General features: G+C 42.2%; 1 protein-coding gene across 7 annotated transcripts in view; it reads left to right on the forward strand.

The window, feature by feature from the left end:
- Positions 1–23233, forward strand: part of LOC132895349 (prolyl 4-hydroxylase subunit alpha-2-like) — a 422856-nt gene that overhangs the window by 247922 nt on the left and 151701 nt on the right. For all 7 annotated transcript variants that reach the window (XM_060935865.1, XM_060935866.1, XM_060935869.1 and 4 more), the window contains one exon: positions 10504–10703. In XM_060935865.1, the coding sequence (XP_060791848.1) occupies positions 10504–10703 (200 nt within the window). The remainder of the gene's footprint in view (positions 1–10503; positions 10704–23233) is intronic.

Genomic DNA, 23233 nt, shown 5'->3' on the forward strand with positions numbered 1-23233 from the left:
AATCCCCTAAGGGATTCCCAGAGAGAAGAGAGCTCTCTTTCCTCTCCATGTCATCATGATGTGGAGCTGATGTAGACTGCCCTGGGACTTGCTCGCCAGCTAATGTTGCAGCGGGATTCCCCCATGACATGCTGCTGCAGGACCCACCCACTACTAACTGTTTCATTAATGTTTTAAACCCTGGCCAATCTGTTCCCAGGATCAGTGAGTAGTTGAGGCTCAGAGTAACTGCCGCCTCCACACTATGCTTTTCTCCCCAGCAGTGAATGGTGGCTCTATTTTTCTCCCCAGAAGTGAATCATGGATGCATTAGCAGATATTTGTGAATGTCTACATGCACACATTTGACCTTCACCAATTGTGCATTTCCCAGTGCCCTTCATTGAATCAGACTTTGATGCATGGAGGTCTGATTACAACCAGAATCCACCAAAGCCTGATGTGTACCCCCTTGAATACTCACAACTGTCCTGTATGCCCCTGCTCAATCAGGGGAAGCTTGTTGTGTGTCAGGGATGTGAGTCAGTAGCCCTGTTTCCTTGCAGAAGCACTGTTTTGCCTTACCTCTGCACCAACAGGCCTACCAGGGCTCTGTCCCAGTTCTGGTGGGCATGGATGAGTTCACCTGTGGAGAGGAAGAGAGGGGGTTAACTGCAGGACAGATACAGAAGATGAAGAGAAATAAGAAACATAAGGATAGACACAAGTGCGGGGAGCGGGTTTTGGGGGAATTGGCCCCCATTTCCGTGGGGCTGGGGCAAGGAGAGGGGGGGAGGTAGGAGGAGAAAGTGAAAGTGAGAGAGTGGAGGAGAAGCTGTGGGAGCACCTGTGCCTGGAAATGCGGTCAGGTGGTCTTCTGCCAGCCAGACTGCCTCCTCCAGTAATGCCACTCGGTGACACTGGACCCACATTGATGTCTTGGTCGGCAGTTGGACGATAAACTGTTCCAGCATCACGTGGATTATATTCTCCATGCTGCACTCACCTGCTGGTAACCACTGTTGGCAAGTGTCTCGGAGCTGCTGCATGAATGCAAATGGCCGGCTGACTTCACTGTAAGCCAGCGCACAGAACCGCTGGCGATGCTCTTCTGGGCCATGGCTGGCTTGTTGCAGTATAGCCCACTTCAGTTCTTGATGCTCCAGCATGCTGGTGGCAGGGAGCTGCCAAGCCACAGGAGCAGCAGTAGGCAAGCCACCCACTGTGAGGTTGGCCACAACCTTGCCTCTGGGATGCACTCAAACAGCTCAAGGAAGGCTTCCGTGTCATCTTGCGGCCTCATTTTAACCAGCTGCACAGGAACACTGGCCACACGAACAACTGTTGGAGTACCCGGTGACTGGACCAAGGTGCACATCTCCTTCCAGTCCTTTGCCTGGGTATTGAGCAGGGCCTGGAAGCTCTGCACCTGTTTTGGTGGATAAGGTGAGCAACTGTTGGTGCTGGCATTCAAGGTTCACCGTGAGGGTCTAGAGGAGCTCCCGGACTGGTGTTAACTCCATGGCGGCGTTTGTTCTTCAAAGTTCCCAGGTTTCTGCACCCCCACACCAGGGCTTTACATTAACTTTTTTGCTCACCGGCCACTGTGGCTAGTGGTTTTCCCGAGTCACTAGCCATTCAGCCTTTTCACTAGCCACAATTTTGTTGCTTGGAAATCGAAGTTTTTTTTATTCACCATGATACGTTAAAGTTCGGAAGATCTAGATTTAATTATGAATGGCAGCGTATAATGTATCTCTACAGTAGCACTCAAGTATTCAGTGCTGTTAAGGTAGCTCCCTATATGAAAACATGCAACCAATTCAGACAAACATATAAACAGAGTATACTGTTAATTGAACTCAAATTCAAGCCCCTTACAATATGAAATATCGTATAATATGAAAAATAACATTCAGTACAACTGAACTGATTCTAATATTAAAAGTCCAATTCAAAGCATTTATCATTGAAAAACATTTGTTTTGATATGCAAGTATTATGTGTATTATCAAGTATTATTATGTATATCTATTAATTGTGTGTGTGTGTGTGTGTGTGTGTGTGTGTGTGTGAACATGTGTAGAGAGAGACATTAAATGTCCTCCATCATCAGATGAGTCTGAATGGTCCATGAAAAATGGTCTTCGTGACCTGAGGCTTCCAGCAGGCCATAAGTTGATAGCTGGGGCGGGATCAACTTCTTTCCAATCGCGTGAAGGTTTCTAAACAGCAGCTCCATCCTCTCCAGCTCAGCCGACTTCATGACAGCCAGGGACTGAAAGCAATGCTGTCCTGTAGTGACCAGCCGTCTTCGCCTATTTTGATGTTATAGTACCAATGTGTGCATTTGACTTTTCATGGTCCTTTATAGTTTCGAGTTTAAAATTACTGGTGCCTGTCTTTGCCAGACTTTCTACAGTCTTCGCAGTACATGGTATTTTCGGTTTTGCTATGAACTAGCCAATCTCACCTGAACTTCCATTTGTCATTGAACTGTCTTATCTTCCTATTAGCGTCTTGTTCATCTCCATGGCCGCAGCCAGCTTTGAGGCCCCCGCGGTCCGGACCTCGGTAATTTTTAAGAGCTGAAACGCTCTTAAATACGCTAAATATTCAACTGGATAAAAAAAATAAAGAATAACGTTAAAACGTCTCTGTAAAAAGTGATGTTAAACATTGATTCTGTCTCTGTTTGGTGCGCGCAGCTCTGAGACCAAGAACACAAAAGTGAATGAGCACACGTGCTACTCGCGGGAGGAACGCAGTGCAGGAGACACGGGGTTTCCATGGTAACCATCAGCGCACTTTCATGAAGCTGTTAAATTTATGTTTTTGAACTTCGTAGTCAGCTGGGATAGGCTCCAGCTTGCCTGCGACCCTGTAGAACAGGATAAAGTGGCTAGAGATAATGAGATGAGATGAAAAAATAAATATATCATTTCCCAGCTTAAGGTCGGTCCGTATCGTGAAATACCGTGACCTCGGCCCAGAGGCCTCGGTCAGTATTTTCAAGACCTCAGTCACGGTATTTCATGATACGGACCCCCTCAGCTGGTAAATAATACACACACACACACACACACACACACACACACACGACGGTACTGTTCCATCCCGGGTTATAAGAGATGCGTTACACTGATTCTGACATGATGACATCGTGGCTACAGCCTAAAAAAAAAAAAAAAAACTTACGAATGAGTAGGTATGCCTTTTCGACCAACAGGGAACAGGTTCTTGAACCAATTCCATTCAGGATTCTTTTTTTTTTTTAAGATTTTTTTTGGGCTTTTTCACCTTTATTGGATAGGACAGTGTAGAGACAGGAAATGAGCGGGAGAGAGAGAGAGACGGGGAGGGATCGGGAAATTACCTCGGGTCGGAATCGAACCCGTGTCCCCGGATTTATGGTATGGCGCCTTATCCACCTGAGCCACGACGCCCCCCCCCATTCAGGATTCTTTGAACAAGAACAGAATCCATTCTCTGTGGGTCAAAAAGGGGTAATGTCCCAGTTCGGTTATACTAAACATAGGCACTAATGGAACGCTGCTCAGCCAATCAAATTAGTGAGTCTGTATATTACTGAACTGTTGTATAATTAGTTAATTAGCTGATTATAGCTGAACCAGGGGAAAATGGTGCATTCCAGGACGACATTCAGGAACCTGTGGTGTAATGTGAACGTGGCCATGTTTTGCCTCTAGTGGCTTTCCATATAGGATGCGCCATCAAAACCCTATATTCAGTATCTTGAAAGAGGCTAAAGAGGAGCTCATATGACTCTCTGAGCAGATTGGGTTTACTTTTCAGGTTTACTCCGTACTACATGTGCAGCAGTGCAGTTGTAGCCTGCCTTATTTGTGATTTTAAAAATAAATCATTCGATAAGCCAAAGCAATAGAGTGGAAAGTTTCAACTTATGTTTGCCGTGGATAACTTTGCCTAAAACGTGGTGGTGTATACTGATTTTTTTCCCAGAATGTTTTTTTTTGTGTGTAGGCGTAACGGATGCCAGATTGTTAATGTATCTCAGTTCCATAGGCTACATGGTGAGGGTATCTTTTGTCCTCATTGTTTGGGCCAGATCAAACCATTAAACAAGCTTAAATTATTCTTACTCTTGCCACATACATGATTTTTTTCCAAAACTGATGATATTCAGTTCAAACACCATTAAAAGTAATTTCAGGAATAGATCTCTTGTGTGATGTGTAATTCACCCCTCTCATTTAAATATGTCGAACATTTTTCTGTGCGCGCTTTGCGCGTCATGGACCTCGGTGATTTTAAAATGCTGCTCCGGCCCTGATCATCTCTGCCCCTTTTTCCCTGAGCAGCAGGGTTTGAAACTCCAGCTATATGCCACCACATAGTGCGCTTGTCAGTCGTCAGCAACTTTGTTGCTTCGTTCATTAAACGCAGGTTACCGTATCACTGATTTTATCTGAGCCGTTAACGAACATTCTAAACAATTCTAACATGTTGTCAGAATGTTTATGCAGGTGCTCATGGGAGTTGTAGGTGCGTAATATTACATTACAATGCGTTTATTATATCAGATGCCTTCAGAGAAAACTACAATTAAAATATATTGTCATACCACAGAATAAACCACCTGCCAAAGTGACTAGTGGGACTAAAGTCATTACCCGCCAAAGCCAAATTTTACCCGCATTTGGCGGGTGGGCGGGTGCTAATGTAAAGCCCTGCCCCACACATCGTGGGGGTGGTTAATAGGGAACTGGAGGCAGGCACTGTAGTTCAAGGTAAACTTCAATTTTATTTACACTTTTCAGTGGTTTTTACTATTCGGTAGATACACTAAACACAGACATGCAACGGGGGGGGGGGTCACAGCTCTCTGTCATTCCTGGCTCTCTGAAAGATACACAAAGGCACAGGTTAATAGACAGCCAGTAAATAGACACAGGTGCATCTCATCATGTTATTTACTGGTTCGACCTGACTCCTCACCGTTCACAGCTGACGCTCGCCCATGCCCATCTCATCACGTTATCTACTGGTTCAACCTGACTCCTCACCATTCACAGCTGACACTCGCCCATGCCCCCACTGCTGGCAGTGGGGGCGTGGGTGAGCATCAGCTATGAATGGTGAGGAGTCAGGTTGAACCAGTAGATAACATGTGATGAGATGCACCTGTGTCTAATTACTGGCTGTCTATTAACCTGTGTTAATAGACAGCCTGGTAGGCCTGGGAGTTTGAGGGTCCTGCACAGTATCTTAGTGGTATGCAAAAGTTTGGGCACTCCTGGTCAAAATTGCTGTTACTATGAACACTTAAACAAGTTGAAGATGAAATGATCTCCAAAAGGCATAAAGTTGAAGATGACTCATTCCCTTTATATTTTAAGCAAAACCAAATTTTAATTTTCATCTTTTACATTTTCAAAATGACAAAAAAGGAAAAGGGCCCGAAGCAAAAGTTTGGGCACCCTGCATGGTTAGTACCTAGTAACACCCCCTTTGGCAAGTATCACAGCTTGTAAACACTTTTTGTAGTAACCAGCTAATAATCTTTCAGTTCTTACCTGGGGGATTTTCACACATTTGTCCTTGCAAAAGGCTTCCAGTTCTACAAGTTTCTTGGGCTGTCTTGCATGCACTGCTCTTTTGAGATCTATCCACAGATTTTCAATGATGTTTAGGTCAGGGGACTGTGAGGGCCATGGCAAAACCTTCAGCTTGTACCTCTTGAGGTATTCCATTGTAGATTTTGAGGTGTGTTTTGGATCATCATCTTATTGCAGGACCCATCCTCTTTTTAACTTCAACTTTTTACAGATGATGTGATGTTTGCTTCCAGAATTTGCTGGTATTTATTCGAATCCATGCTTCCCTCGACCAATGAAATGTGCCCTGTGCCACTGGCTGCAACACAACCCCAAAGCATGATTGATCCACACCCATGCTTCAGAGATGGAGAAGTGTTTTTTTTTTCCTGGAATTTGGCACCCTTTTTTCTCCAAACATACCTTTGCACATTGTGGCCAAAAAGTTCTATTTTGATTTCATCAGTCCACAGGACTTGTTTCCAAAATGCATCAGGCTTATTTAGATGTTCATTTGCAAACTTCAGACGCTGAATTTTGTGGCTAGGATGCAGGAAAGGTTTTCTTCTAATGACTTTCCCATGAAGGTCATATTTGTTGCTGCATAGTAGAACAGTGCACCACCACTCCAGGGTCTGCTAAATCTTTCTGAAGGTCTTTTGCAGTCAGACAGGGTTTTTTTTATTTGCCTTTCTAGCAATCCAACGAGCAGTTCTTTCAGAAAGTTTTCTTCATCTTCCAGACCTCACCTTGATCTCCACTGTATCTGTTAACTGCCATTTCTTAATACCATTACAATCTGAGGAAACGGCTACCTGAAAACACTTTGCTACATTCTTGTAGCCTTCTCATGCTTTGTGAGCATCAATTATTTTATTATTCAGAATGCGAGGGAGTTGCTTAGAGGAGCCCATGGCTGTTGATTTTAGGGACAAGTTTGAGGAGTCAGAGAATTTATACAGCTTTGAAATCTGCATCATCTGACCTTTCCTAACAAAGAATTTGAACAAGCCACAGCTCAATAAGCTAATTAAGGTCTGGAACCTTGGTAAAAGTTACCTGAGAACTCAAATGTATTGGGGTGCCCAAACTTTCACATGGTGTTCCTTTTCTTTTTTCACACTCCAGTTGTACAAAACAAAAATAATACACACATCTTGCAGAAAATGATAAAAAAGAAATGTGTTGTCTTTACCTTTATGCCTTTGGGTGATCAGTTCATCTTCTGCTCACTTAACTATTCACAATAACAGACATTTTCAGTAAGGGTGCCCAAATGTTTGCATGCCACTGTAGCTGTTCCTAGGACTGTGTTTTTCTGGACAGAGATCTTGGATGTTGTTCCTGGGATCTGTTGGAGCCACTCTCACAGTTTTAGGGGTCACTCCACCAAGGACTCCCATCACCACTGGGACCACTGCTTTCTTCCATTGTTTCTAGCTCTTCTTTCAGCTCTTGATACTTCTCAAGCTTCTCAAGTTCCTTTTTCCTGATGTTATTGTCACTTGGTATTGCCGCATCTATCACCACAGTCTTGTTGTCCCATTAGTCCACCACTACCATGCCTGGTTTGTTAGCCATTACCAGTTTGTCTGTCTGTATCTGGAAGTCCCACAGGATCTTAGCTTGGTCATTCTCAACCACCTTCGGAGGTGTGTCCCACTTTGACCTTGGAACTTCCTGTCCATACTCGCACAGATGTTTCTATTCACTATGCCAGCCACTTAGTTATGGCATTCTATGTACACTCTTCCTGCTAGCATCTTACACCCTGCTGTTATGTGCTGGATTGTCTCTGGGGCATCTTTGCACAGTCTGCACCTTGGGTCTTGCCTTGTGTGGTAGACCCCGACCTCTGTCGATCTTGTGCTTACGGTCTATTCCTGTGCAGCTATGATTAGTGCCTCTGTGCTGTCTTCCAGTCCAGCTTTATCCACCCACTGGTAGGATTTTTCAGTATCAGCCACTTCTTCTATCTGCCGGTGGTACATCCTGTGCAGCGGTTTGTCTTTCCATGATGCACTTCCTTCTTGGGTTTCTGTTGCCTGAGGTATTTACTCAGCACTTCATCATTCGGGGCCATCTACCTGATGTACTCATGGATCTTTGTTGTTAGTGGCTGGATAATGGCTCTGATTATCACTAGTCCTCAGCTTCCTTCATTCCTCTTAGCGTACAGCCTCAGGATGCTGGAACCTAGGGTTAGAGAACTTAACCCTAGTTTTCTTGTCCTGATGTCAGTGGTCTCAATCTTCTCCTTCAGCTAGCTTATTATGCCAACAGGGTATCTGATGACCAGCAGGGCGTAGGTGTTGGTGGCCTGAACCTTGTTCTTCCCATTCAGCTGACTTCTCAGGACATGCCTTACCCTCCATAGGTATTTGGCTGTTGCTGCTTTCCTAGCGGTCTCTTCATTTGCCTGCAGGGTTCCAAGGTACTTGTAGCTGTCTATATGCACGTCTCCGATTATGCCATCTGGTTGCACCACCCCCTTCAGTTTTGACTGCTTTCCCTCTCCTTGTTACCATCTGGGCACACTTATCTAGTCCGAATGACATTCCGATGTTGTTGTTGTAGATCCTGGTAGTGTGGATCAGTGAATCGATGTCTCACTCAGACCTGGCATACTGCTTGATATCATCCATGTAGAAGAGGTGGCTGATGGTTGCTCCATTTCTTTGTCTGTATCCATAGCTGCCCTTGGTGGTGATCTGGCTGAGGGGGTTCAGTCCTATGCAGAACAGCAATGGGCACAGGGTGTATATGCTGGACTTGATGTTGACCCATGTTATTGTCTTGAAGTTGGCCTCTAGGTTTGTTTTGCACAGCCACATTGAGTTCTTGGTTAAGCTTCTGAGAGTCCTGTTAATGTACAGTTTCAAGCATTCCAGGATCTATGTGTGGGGCATCAAGTCATAGGCTTTCTTGTAGTCAATCAAAGCAGTGCCTCTGGTCAATTCCAGATTGGTATGTCTGGTTCTTCAATCTCAAGCTACTGAACTGTCTAGCAGTAGCTGATGTTTTGCTTCTCTGGTGTTCCTACCAGTTCCTTTCTATGCCTCGCTCATGTATTGAGTCATGTGCCTACTCATTGGCTATGATGCCTGACACGGGCTTCCATTTTGTGGAGAGGCAGGTTATCCGACCACTCCCTTCTGTTGGTTCATCAGGATCAGTCCTATCCATGAGCAGCTGGTTCATCTGTGCTGCCAAGTGCTCATGTAGTCAGATTAGCTTCTTTAGCCAGTAGGTGTGAACCATATTTGGGCCTGGTGCTGTCCAGTTCTTTGTTTTTGAGATTCTTACTTGGATGTCTGCCACAGTGATGGTTACTGGGTCCTGGTAAAACCAAGTTTACCATCAGGTTTCAAGCCTCCCCTGCATGTCTTGTATTTATATTTTGTTAAGCCAATTTTGTTCTTGTATGTGCAATAAACAATAAAACAAAAACAAAAAAAACCCTGGGTCTTGTTCAGTGAGATTGCTGTAGTGGTTTCTCAGGTCTGTTTGCCACTTAGCACTGTTATGTGATTTTTCTGTCTTCCATATCCCTTTGCAGTATTGTTCAAACTTGCTGGATCCTTGGTGGATCTGGAACCATGTTGTTATTACCCTGCCACTGGGTGTACATCTTTGATGGTTGAATGAACATCTGATTTATTCTCCTTAGATGTGTACCTCCTTGCTTGTGTACCTTCTTAGATGGGAAGCCAGGGCTGTGAGTATTTGTTTGGCAGTCTCTACAGCTTCATGTATGGACAGGTTGCTGTATTTCTTAGGTAGCCCTTTCCTTGTCATACCTTTCTGGAGTTCTGATAGCTGACTAACTTCTTTCCAGGTCTCCTTGATCTTGGCCTCTAACCTTCTCTTCCATGGTGGATATTGATGTATATGCTGTGATATACATCACAGCATATAACACCATAACCAAATTATAGTCATGGTTATGGTGTTATATGCTGTGATGTATATCAGCTTGTTGGTCTCAGTGACAGGGATCATTTGTACTGCTGCGTTCACATCTTCTAGGAGATTTTCAGGAGGAACTTCACACACTCTTGGTAGTCGGGCACAGGGGTTCCAGTTCAGCTTTGTTACTATCTTCAATTTCAGGTCAGCTACTTGTGCCTTGACCTCTAGCTTGCTGGGGGGTTCCCAGTCTCCGTGGGGGGGGGATATACCCCCTACTAAGCCAGTGATGTTATCAACTGAGCTATCCACCATATATATAAAATATAAATAAAAGTCCTTCCCGCACCGTGTGGCACATTAGGTGGCGCCAATCTCAGTTTCTGTAGCCCTCAGCCTCTCGCCTATTACATACATTATATTACATAGCTAGGGTTACAGTTGGGGCCTGGTCCTCTGGTGACCACAAGAGTTTGACTCCCCACTCACATCTGTATTGCAGTGTGCCTTGCCAGACGGCAGTAGGTACCATTTTTATGATGGTCTTTGGTATGACCCGACCGTGAGTAGAACTCGTGATCTCCCGATCGAGAGGTGGACACGCTAACCACTAGGCCAATTCGGTGTGGGTGTGTATGTGTGTGTGTGTGTGTATATATATGTATATATGTGTGTGTGTGTATATGTATGTGTGTGTGTGTGTATATATATATATATATATATATAAAATTGGTTACTGTTTTGATTCTCTTGTTAGTTGCTTTAGATGAAAATGTGTATATAATCCTTGAAACATAAAATGATCTGTTAGATTTATAGAGTTGCTAGACATACTCATATCTATCTATACTTATTTCTCTTCAGATAGGACTGGCATGGCGTATAATACTTATTTCAAATCATGATTTAGTTTGATATTCTAGATTCTGTCTTAAACCATTTGATTGCTATACTCTTCAGAGAAAAGGATGATATTTATTGCATTATAAATTTATTTATTGCATTAATAATTTATTTTGTCCCTGTACATTCATAGATCCCGGCCACCAGAGAGCAGGAAGAAATCTGCAGTATTTTGAGCAGATGCTCTCCAGTGAGCTAAGGGACTTGGAACAGACCAAAAAGGAGCCCAGTAAAGAGACGTCCATTCAGGTGGTAACCTATGATCGCCCAAAAGATTATTTACCTGAGAGAGAGATCTATGAATCCCTGTGTCGAGGAGAGGGGATCAAAATGGTGAGTGCAATAAAGAAAGATAAAAGATAAAATGTAACCATTTTGAAGATGGCCCAAACCCAGTAATCTTAGCTCACATACACTAATGAGCCAAAACATTCTGATGAGCTGTGTGTAATATGCTATTGGTCCTCTGTGCATCACCAACACTGCTCTGGACCTGTCAAGGCATGGACTCTGCAAAACCTCCGAAGGTGCCCTATGGCAGTGTTTCCCAACCTTTCTTGAGCCATGGCACGTTTTACATTCGAAAAATCCCACGGCATACCACCAAACAAAAACGTCACAAAAAGTATATATAATGAAATATAATGATCATCTAGTCTCAATTTACTCACAATTTACTTAGTGTGAAACCTGGGCCTGTTTAGTTGAACACAAAGCTGATATACTCCTAGGAATTGAAGAAAGACACACACAAAGATCTTCCTCAACAACTCTGAGTCTCTCTTTTTCTTTAGTTTTTATAGCAGTCATGCTTGAGAAGCTCAGCTCGCATGGATAGGTTGTGGAAAATCACCTTTTTTTTGCTTTCTTCTGACCTCTACTCATACTAGGGCCTTCATCTGGGTCATAATTTTCTCCAGGACCCAGTTTGGATTGTGTACTTTTTCTTTTCAAATATTTATCCATCACTATCACTGCTGTCACACCTGAAGCATTACTAATTCTATTGTTTGAATGGCAACAGGTAGATACACAGGTTAATTAGCTACCTGCTGCCATCTAGTGGAAGAGTATTTAATTGTTCTGCCTGTCACGATATGTCGCTGGCATAGACAAACAAAGACAAATTATTTGCAGTAAAGAAATAATAATTTTCTGAAAAATTAAGTGAAATTGGATAATTTCCCACAGTACACCTGATGATCTCTCACGGCACACTAATGTGCTGCGGCACAGTGGTTGGGAATCACTGCCCTGTGGTATTTCAGCAGGTACTTTAAGTCCTGTAAGTTGAAAGTTTTTTCAAGCAGAAAAAAAGCCTTTTTTCTGCTTGATGTTCCAGCACATCCCCTCGTGCAATAATTTATAATGTGCAGTACTTTATAAGGTGACTCTCTCTCTGTGCAATACTTTTATAATGTGCAATACCTCACTCCATAATATGAAACACAACACATTCACCTCACCTCAGGACTGTGCACCTTACATACAGCACATGCACCTCAGGACTGTGCACCTTACACACAGCACATACACCTCAAGGCTGTGCACCTACCTTACCTTACCTTGCAATACTTCATAAATGTGTAATATTTTATTTTATAATGTGACTCTCTCTGTGCAATACTTTATATGTGCAATGAGCAATACCTCACTCCATAATGTGTAACACAACACATACACTTCAGGACTGCGCACCTTACACCCCCCTTTTTCCCCCTTCCCCCCCCCCTCTCTCTCTCTCTCTCTCCCTCCACGCTGTTTGCACTGTTATTGGAGATGCTTTAATCTCATTGTACATGTGTATAGTGACAAAGGCATTCTATTTTAAAGTTGTGTGTAAATATTTGTGTAAGCAAAACAAAACTAAAAATTTCCACCGGATTTACAATATCTTCAGAAATGCTGATTTTCTTTGTACTTGTGAGCATATGTTAAATGCCTATCACCCATTATTTACCAGGAGTATACCAGGCTGAAAAACCAAAATCTCAGGCTAAATGGCAGAAAAGTTGAATTTGATGAGAATTAGGTGAGATGAAAAGATGATGGTTTTACATAAAAATGGAGAATAAAGAAATCTAAAAATCTACTGTAGCCAGGTGATTGTGCCCACAAAGTGCATATTGCTTTGTTTATTTATTTATTTTAAGTAAGTAAATATTTTTTTAATTTCGAAGCAAAGTGTCTGAGGCTCACAGCCAGGAATCCCTCACACCGTTCCTAATGCTTTGTTAAGAAAAAACAAAGGGCATACTCGTGCATCTCAAATAATTTGAATATCATGAAAAATGTTTGTTTTTGTAATTTAATTCAAAAAGGTAAGCTTTCATATATTCTATTTTCATTACACGTAAATAGAGGATATTACATGGTTGCACAAATATATGAAGTTTATCTTCAGGTGGTTAACATTCACAAGTGAGCGAAGAAAATGAATGAAAATATTTTCAACACAAGAAGATAAATTTCATATCTTCGTGCCACTGTGTTATGTTCTTTATAGACATATCCACAAAAAATATGCAAGTTAATCAAAATAATTTTAATTTTTAACCAGTTTGTGATGTTGACAACGTGTGTCTAATCAGCAGGAAAACATTGTGAGTGACATTATCAGAGTGAAATATCAGTGTCAGAAAAGCAGGCAACTTATGGAGGCAAATTGCGGAGAAGCGTTGCAAACTGGTACACAAATCCAAATCATAATCCAGAAGCGTGGTCAGGTGAAGTGATGGTCAAGCGAGGCACAGAGTGTCGAGAAAGGTAGAAACAAAGTCATTAACTGAGAGTTGTAGAGAATTAAGTTAAAGGCTAGGTATGGTCAGATGTGAGAACGCTGAGCAATACTTCACGGAGAATGCTTAAATATGGTTAGTGTGATGGGAAAATGTGATTCAGGTGTGGAGCTTGCTAGGAGTTGTAGTCTGCGGCAGCTAGGCTTGGAGGCTGCCATGAACTTGAAACTAATGCATTATTTGTGACAGAACACCCCCCCCCCAAGATGCTCACTCTGGGAGTGCTTCTTCTGTTGAGATGACCTCGGCTACGAGATGCTGGTTTTTCAGGATGCCTGGCGTGAAACTCCTGCTTGAGTAGAGGGTCCAGGATGTCCTTGCCCAGGACCCAACTGCATTCCTTGGGGCCATAACCCTCCCAGTCCACCAAGTACTCGATGTTACCTGTTTGTGGTGTGAATTGAGGATTTCATGTACCAAGTACATCGGTTCTCTTTCTATGTTAAGAGGTGCCAGGGATGGCATGGCTGAGGTATTTATGGTTAGAGGCCTTGAGATGTTGGTTTAAGGCCGGGGTTCTCAATCTTTTCGATTTTAAGGCCCACTTGTTCATACTTGTAATGAGTCAGGGTCCATTAAAAAGATCCCCAATTGTTTTGGCTTATCGATTCTATTAGAATGGGTGGCATGGTGGTGCAGTGGTACTGTTGCCTCAAAGCAAGAAGGTTCCAGGTTCAAACCTCATGGCTGATGGGGGCCCTATCTGTGTGGAGTTTGCATGCTCTCCCCATGTCTGCGTGGGTCTCTTCCAGGTGCTCTAGCTTCCCCCACAGTTCAAAGACACGTAGATTAGGTAAAATACCCAACCACTGGGGTTGCACAAGCCAGTGCATACTTAGTGCTGGTCCCAAGCCCACATAGATTGGGAAGGATTGCATCAAGAAGGACATCCGGTGTAAAACCTATGCCCAATCAAATATGCAGAACAGATCTGGTGTTGCAACCCCTAACAGGAGCAGGCAAAAGAAAAAGATCTATCATTTTAGTGTCTAATAATCTATTTTAAATTATTTGAATGGAATGCAACATCACTCCCTGTTACAGATGGGAGCCCAGAAGTTAAATAAATGCAATACAAACAAACTGTTTTTAAATTAAGGTATTGTATTTAAAACTATATGGATGTACCAAAAGCCAACATAAAACCATGCATGCAGGGCATTCTCAGTTGAAAGGGATGAATGATCCAAAGTGGAGTCTGGTCGATTAACACAAGAATGTTTGTGTACAGCAAACCAAGAAGTACACTCAAAAGAAGTGAAACCACTCAATGGGACAGATCCTTACATGGTAAAAAAAAGGATTTTTCCTGCGAGTTGGAAAATTGTCCATCCATTAAGTTCCCCAACATCTCAAACTTCCTGGTGCTGCAGACATTGTTCGACACAGACAAACAGATGACTGCCAAGTAAAACCCCTTCAGATTATTATTATTTTTTTCGAAATGACTGCCAGCATTTATTTAAAAAAGCTGGCCTTATGGCATGAGGTTTTGGTTCTAATGGACTGCAACCTCCTACCAGAAGGGATCGACTCACAAAGTTTGTGTCTGAGGTGGGAGGGGTTGGCCACAATCCATTCTGCCCTCTGCAGGGTCCTGGACTCATACAGGTCCTGAAGAGATGGAAGATTGCAGTCGATAACCCTCTCAACAGAGTGAATGATGCACTGCAGTCTGCCCTTGTCCTTGACAGTGGCAGCAGCATACCAGACGCTGATGGGGAAGGTGAGGATGGACTCAGTGATGGCAGTGTAAAAGTGGACCATCATCACTTTCAGGTTGAACTTCAACTGCCACAGGAAGAATATCCTCTGCTGTGCTTTCTTGGTGAGAGAGCAGATATTCATCTTTCACTTGAGGACCTGAGTGATTGTAGTGCCCAAGAAGCGGAAATACTCTAAAGAGGTTACTGGGGAGTCAAGCAAGGTGATGGGGAGAGTGTGGCAGAGCTGAAGTCTACAGTCATCTCCACTGTCTTTTAGAGCATTGAGTTTGAAGTTGTTCTGCCTGGACCAGGACACCAGATGGTCAATCTCCCACCTGTAGACAAACTCCTCCTCATCGGAAATGAGTCCAATGAGGATGGTGTTATCTGTGAACTTCAGAAGCTTGACATACTAACTGGAGGAGCAGCTATTGGTGAACAAGGAGAGGCATAGAAGAGAGAGGATGCAGCCTTGGGGGATCTGGTGCTGATGGTCTGGGAGTCAGAGACATCTTTCCCCAGCTTCATGTGCTGCTTCCTGTCAGACCGGAAGTCAGTGATCCACCTGCAGGCGGAGTCAGGCATGCTCAGTGGGGAGAGCTTGTCCTGAAGAAGAGCTGTGATGATGGTGTTGAAGGCGGAACTGAAATCCACAAACAGGATCCTAGCATAGGTTCCTGGGGAAGCCAAGTGCTGGAGGATGAAATGAAGAGCCATGCTGACAGCATCATCTACAGATCTTTTGGCTCTGTAGGCGAACTGCATGGGGTCCAGGAGCAGGTCAGTGATTGCTTTAAGGTGGTAACACACAAGGTGTTGGATATGTCTGTGAACACTGTAGACAGCTGATCAGCACAGTGCTTCAGGGTGAATGGTGAGACTGAGTTGGGACCTGCTGCTCTGTGGGGGTTCAACTTCTTAAACAGCTTGTTAACATCTCTCTCCAGAATGGAGTGTTGTAGTGTTGGGGGGTGGGCCTCCAAGATGTGCAGTTCGAGAGAGGCCCCGGCAGCAATTGAGGTGGGGGAGGTGGAGCTGGTTGGCAGGAACTGGTGTGTGGAGTCATTGGGGATGATATCACAAGGGTCCCATTGTCTTTCAAAGTGGCAGTAGAACTCATTCAGTCAATTGGCCAGGCACAAGTTAACAGAGTGGGGGACTTTAGGTTTGTAGTTTGTAATTTGTTTGAGCCCTTTCAAGACAGACTCAGTCAATGGCTGAGAACTGGTGTTGGAGATCCTCAGAGTAGTCATTTAGCTTCTCTTATCACGTTGCTAAACCTGTTCCTTGACTCTTTAAACCTGTCCCTGTCCCCACTTCTGAATGCTTGTTCATTTTGCAACCTTAGTTAACTGATCTTATCTGTGAACCAGGGTTTGTCATGATTGTAAATCACTCTGGTGCATGTTGCATAGCAGTCCTCACAGAAATTGATGTAGAATGTCACAGCCTCTGTGTACTCATCCAGACTGTTGGTAGCAGTCCTGAACACATCCCAGTTTGTACATTCCAAGCATGCCTGAAGGTTTTCTACAGCCTCATTGTTCCACATCTTTGATGTCCTCAGTACAGGTTTCTTCAGCTTTAATTTATGCCTGTATGCAGGAATCAGGTGGACCATGTCGTGGTCAGAGTGGCCCAGTGCAGCATGGGGGATGGCATGATGGGCATTGTTGACTGGAGTGTAGCAGTGATCCAAAATATTCTCCTTCCTGGTCAGGCATTTAATAAACAGTTTGGGTAGTTCGTGGCTAAGGTTACCTTTGTTCAAGTCACCGAAGACAATAATTAGGGAATCAGGGTTAGTCAACTCCACACTTGTAATCCAGTCGGCCAGCATGCGCTGTCCATTCTGCACGTTGACCTGCGGTGGAATGTAAACACTGACCAGAATGAATGAAGCAAACTCACAGGGGAGAATAGAAGGGTTTACAATTAGTGAAAAATGATTCCATGCTGGGAGAGTAGAGCTGCAGGATTACCGACACATCACTGCGCCAGCCACTGGCTACATAACATATTCCGCCACCCTTTGCTTTGCTGGAGAGATCTGTGATATGGTTCACTCTGAAAAGTTGGATGCTGGCCAGCTGCATTGCAGAGTCTAGTATGAATCCACATAGTCATATCTCCATGATGCATAAAATGGAAGATGAGGAAAAGTTTTTGTTCCTCTCCACCAGCAGCTGGAGTTCATCTAGTTCATTGCACAGTGAATGCAGATTGGAGAGAAATATCGCAGTTAGCAGAGTGTGAAGTCCACGAAGGTGCATGAGTGCACCAGTGTGTTTCCCTCTCCTCTGGTGTCTCACCGAGTGAGCAAAGATGAAAGCACCTTTGACCAGAATGTCCAATAATTCCATGGATGACACCAGAAAAGTTGGTAATAAATCCACTGGAGTTGTTCCCCAGATGTTCATGAGCTCTTCTCTGGTGAAAGAACTTTAAGTATTGCAGCAGTGAATGGAGTTTACAAACAAAATAAGACAAAACAATGTGGACCAACACACCAAAGCAGCCAGACGCAGTGCCATCTTGGTGAACTAAAGTTGTTGCTGCTATTATTATTATTATTATTCCCTTTTTTAATTACTATTAATATTCCCTGATGGTATGGTGGTGCATTGGTTAGCACAGATGCATCACAGCAAGAAGGTTCTGGGTTCGAACCTGATGGCTGACAGGGGCCTTTCTGTGTGGAGTTTGCACCCATAGTTCAAAGACATGCAGATTAGGTAAAAATACCCAGCTACTGGCCAGTGCATACTTTGTGCTGGTCCCAAGCCCAGATACTGTAGATTGAGAAGAGTTGCATCAGGAAGGGCATACGATGTAAAAACCTGTGCCAAATCAAATATGTTGATCATGATTACCCGCTGTGGTGACCCCTAGTTAGAGTAGCCAAAAGAAGATTATTAATATTCCCTCAAATTTCTGACTGTTTCTTCATCCACAGTGTTTTTTTGTTTGTTTTTAATTTTTTTAAACTTGTCCATCTTGTGCTGGAGTAGTGCGCTTGTGTACAGCTAATTGATTGGTCCACTTTTTTATTGCTTTTTTTTAATCACTAATTTTCCCATAGCACCATACCAGGGTGCGAGATTTTTCTAATTTTTCTTTTAAGGGGAGCTACATTATCTAAACCCTACTGAATATAGAATGGACATGAACACTGTTTTCAGAGGGTCTTCTGAGTGAATATTAAAGTTTCCAACAATTCAGGCTTTGTCTAAAAAAACAACAACCAGGTTTGAGATGCATTCCGCAAATTCAGAAAGAAATTCAGAATATGTCTCTGGGGTTCTGTAAAAAAATATTTAGCCAAATCGACTGGGTAGACTTATTTTTTGTGGCTACAAATGTTATGTTAGTATAAAGAACTTAAGGATTCTGCACCTACACACACACACATACAGTGGTATGCAAAAGTTTGGGCACCCCTGGTCAAAATTGCTGTTACTGTGAACAGTTATGCAAGTTGAAGATGAAATGATCTCCAAAAGGCATAAAGTTAAAGATGACTCATTCCCTTTATATTTTAAGCAAAACCAATTTTTTATTTTCATCTTTTACATTTTCAAAATGACAAGAAAGGAAAAGGGCCTGAAGCAAAAGTTTGGGCACCCTGCATGATTAGTACCTAGTAACACCCCCTTTGGCAAGTATCACAGCTTGTAAACACTTTTTGTAGTAACCAGCTAATAATCTTTCAGTTCTTACATGGGGGATTTTCACACATTTGTCCTTGCAAATGGCTTCCAGTTTTACAAGTTTCTTGGGCTGTCTTGCATGCACTGCTCTCTTGAGATCTATCCACAGATTTTCAGTGATGTTTAGGTCAAGGGACTGTGAGGGCCATGGCAAAACCTTCAGCTTGTGCCTCTTGAGGTATTCCATTGTAGATTTTGAGGTGTGTTTTGGATCATCGTCTTATTGTAGGACCCATCCTCTTTTTAACTTCAACTTTTTTACAGATGATGTGATGTTTGCTTCCAGAATTTGCTGGTATTTATTCGAATCCATGCTTCCCTCGACCAATGAAATGTGCCCTGTGCCACTGGCTGCAACACAACCCCAAAGCATGATTGATTCACACCCATGCTTCAGAGTTGGAGAGGTGTTCTTTTCCTGGAATTTGGCACCCTTTTTTCTCCAAACATACCTTTGCACATTGTGGCCAAAAAGTTCTATTTTGATTTCATCAGTCCACAGGACTTGTTTCCAAAATGCATCAGGCTTATTTAGATGTTCATTTGCAAAGTTCAGATGCTGAATTTTGTGGCTAGGACGCAGGAAAGGTTTTCTTCTGATGACTTTCCCATGAAGGTCATATTTGTTCAGGTGTCGCTGCATAGTAGAACAGTGCACCACCACTCCAGGGTCTGCTAAATCTTTCTGAAGGTCTTTTGCAGTCAAACAGGGTTTTTTTAATTTGCCTTTCTAGCAATCCAGTGAGCAGTTCTTTCAGAAAGTTTTCTTCATCTTCCAGACCTCACCTTGGTCTCCACTGTATCTGTTAACTGCCATTTCTTAATACCATTACAATCTGAGGAAACAGCTACCTGAAAACACTTTGCTACGTTCTTGTAGCCTTCTCCTGCTTTGTGAGCATCAATTATTTTATTATTCAGAATGCGAGGGAGTTGCTTAGAGGAGCCCATGGCTGTTGATTTTAGGGACAAGTTTGAGGAGTCAGAGAATTTATACCGCTTTGAAATCTGCATCATCTGACCTTTCCTAACAAAGAATTTGAACAAGCCACAGCTCAATAAGCTAATTAAGGTCTGGAACCTTGGTAATAGTTGCCTGAGAACTCAAATGTATTGGGGTGCCCAAACTTTCGCATGGTGTTCTTTTTCTTTTTTCCCTCTCCAATTGTACAAAAAAACACAAACCTTGCAGAAAATGCTGAAAAGAAATGTGTTGTCTTTACCTTTATGCCTTTTGGTGATCCGTTCATCTTCTGCTCACTTAACTATTCACAGTAACAGAAATTTTCAGTAAGGGTGCCCAAACTTTTGCATGCCACTGTGTGTGTGTGTATATATATATATATATATATATATATATATATATATATATTGTGTGTGTGTGTATATATATATATATATATATACACACACACACACACATTATATATATATATATATATATATATATATATATATATATATATATATATATACACACACACACACACACACACACACATTATATATATATATATATATATACAATGTGTGTGTGTATATATATATATATAGTGTGTGTGTGTGTGTATATATATATGTATATATATATATATATATATATATATATATATATATATATATATGTATGTGTATATATATATATATATATATATATATATATATATATATGTGTATAAATAAAAATAAATTAAAAAAAATATATATATATCTGGTGATGGTGGCAGAGAAGAGGACTATGGACAAACTATTGAACATCATGGACGATACCGGTCACCCTCTGCACACCGTCATCAGCAACCAGAGGAGCCTTTTCAATGACAGAATGCTCCTTCCCAAGTGCAGGACGAACAGACTTAAAAACTCCTTTGTCCCTCACGCCATCAGACTGTACAACTCCTCTCTGGGGCGGACGAGGGGTAACAGGAGGACATAGGACGGGAAGGAGCAGTAGCCTAGCCTAACAATAAGCAATACTGGACAATGTGCAATATAATGTGCAATAAAGTGCAATATCTCTCCTGCTGGCCCTTCCCCATATCTTATTCTTTTTATATTTGTATATGTAAATAATTTAATTTATCTAGAAGTTTTTTTTATCTATTTTCTATTCTCTGTTCATCCTGTAATGATGCTGTTGGAATCTTAATTTCCCTGAGGGAACCCACCCAAAGGGATCTATAAAGTTCTGTCTAATCTAATCTAATATATATATATTTTATATATATATATATATATATATATATATATATATATATATTTTTTTTTTTTTTTTTTTTTTCACGGTCCAAATCCTGCGCTCTGATTGGCTGGCGAGCGGGTCCGTATCCTACGGTCCGGACCCCAGTTACGGACCCCGGTTATGGACCTCTGGCAACTTGCTCATTCACAGCAACAAACAACATAGTAGCATTTTTTGTCAACATTTATCTTTTTTTTTTTTTATAAAATGTATTTATAAGTATCAAAAATCTTATAAATTTTTGCCAGCATTTCTCAGCATTAAATTTACAGCATAGATAGCAATAACGACAGTGTTCACAGCAAAAGCGAGTTTTAATACCCTGAGGAAGAAGAAATAAAACATTTCAGGAGAAAGCTAAAACCTGTAATTTGCTAACACCGAGCAAAAACATGGCTGAATCCTGAATGATTCCTATTTGTATAAATAGGGGACTACATAGGTCGCAAAATGTAGGGTTTTTTTTCCTGCCATAGAAGTGCACTTGTATACTGAGGAGAAAGCAATTTGCATTACAGCCGTGAATGAGGATTCAAAATGGCGGCTCGGCTCGGTTTTCCCTTTCGGGCTCTCTCGTTTCTGTTAGAATTTGGTAAAGAAAAAAATAAATATATTATTTACCAGCTTAAGGTCGGTCCATATGGTGAAATAGTGTGACCTTGGCCTTGAATACTGACCTCGGCCCAGAGGGCCTCGGTCAGTACTTTCAAGACCTCGGTCACGGTATTTCACGATACGGACCTCCCAGCTGGTAAATAACATCCATCCATCATGTATTTAGTTTTCCCCAGATAGCAAAAGGGCGTTGATTCGATGGGGAATCATCGGCATGTTCTTCGACCATACGCCGTCGAATCATCGTGGATCACCGGCGTTGATTCAACACCGCTTTGCTCATACGAGTTTGCGTTGAAACGACGTTGAAAAGTGGATGGTGGCCGACAGAGAATAGACCCCCTTTCACCCTTTATTCAACTACGGATTTCGGTCGATTTATAGTTTAATTTTCAGCGATGATTCATCCAACTTTACTTCCTGTTTTATGTACAACAGGAAGGCTACAAATTAAGCAAAACAGGCTAAATTAAACTAGCTAACAATAAAGCATCGGGGCTCTTGCCTAGGATGAACACACACACATGCATACTTCAACCATGAAAGTGAAACTTAATTTATATCAATGTGCGTAGGCTACGTCCTGTTTAATGTACAACAGGATATAAAAATGCATGCAACAATGCACCTCTCCTAATGTTTGTCAAGCTATCTAATGAGGCATAACTTTTAACATTTATAAGGAACAGAACACACTTGAACAAGTTCTTAGAAACATTTTATGATTTATTTATAATTGTGGCCTATTCCTCCTGCGGCGCAGACACCTGTACATGGAAACAGAAAAACATAACCAAAATTAATTTGATGCAGCATTGATAAAGAAAGTCAGCAGTAGGCTATGGGTTTCTAAATGCCACCCTACCTCATTATTTGGACATGGGGAAAAACTATATTTAAAATCCAAAGAGGGATGGAGGGAGGAAAATTAAAACAAAAGAAAGAAATGAAATATAGAGTAGAGAATATCTGATAAAATTAAGGATGTTTTTATTCAGTAAACATTTAAAAAAATGTTCTACAACACTCTAGCCTAGTGACTTACCAGTAACAAAATAGACTTGAAGTATTCAGATCCGCTCTGCATAAAGCAGCTAAATCCTCTCTCTGTCTCCTGGCAGAAAGCTCCTTGGTTTGCTTGTGTCTCAATCACAGCTGGTATTCTGTAGAAAGACTTCTTTTCACCTTTCCCATCAGCTTTGTTAGAACACCCTAACACAGCACAAAAGTTTACCATTGTAGGTTTTTGATGAACCAAGTGCCTCGTGGGTTCACATATCGCACGCTGCCGTTATTTCCCCCTAATCACGAGTTTGTTGGTCTTCCAATATGGCGCAGGGTTTGTTTACTTCCGGTTTCGGGTGACGTCAGTGAAAGGGGTCTAATGGGGGCATTACCGCCACCCACTGGATTGGGGTGTAAAGCAGTCTCAACAAAACGTGTAAACATAAACATAGGAGAAATGAACCCGTTTTTCTAACTCGTCCTCACTTAGTCTACTTTTCTTTTTTGATTAGTCTGGATTTGATATTGTAAATTTAAATGTGAATCAATGTATATTCATCGGACATGAACAAATGAATAAATCTTGAGTAATCTTGAGGGGCGTGTGTGTCCGGGGGGGGGGGGGGGGGGGGGAATCGAACGAACCCTCCGATCCCCCCTGGCTACGGGCCAGAATTTATATTCTGAACAATTAGTTGCTCATCCTACCAATGTTGAAAACTGGCCGGCAAAAGTGACGATGGTTCAACATCGTATATTCGACCTTCTCTGACGGTCGACAGATCAA

This window comes from Neoarius graeffei, chromosome 12, assembly GCF_027579695.1.
Source record: "Neoarius graeffei isolate fNeoGra1 chromosome 12, fNeoGra1.pri, whole genome shotgun sequence".
In the NCBI taxonomy this organism is placed as follows: Eukaryota; Metazoa; Chordata; class Actinopteri; order Siluriformes; family Ariidae; genus Neoarius; species Neoarius graeffei.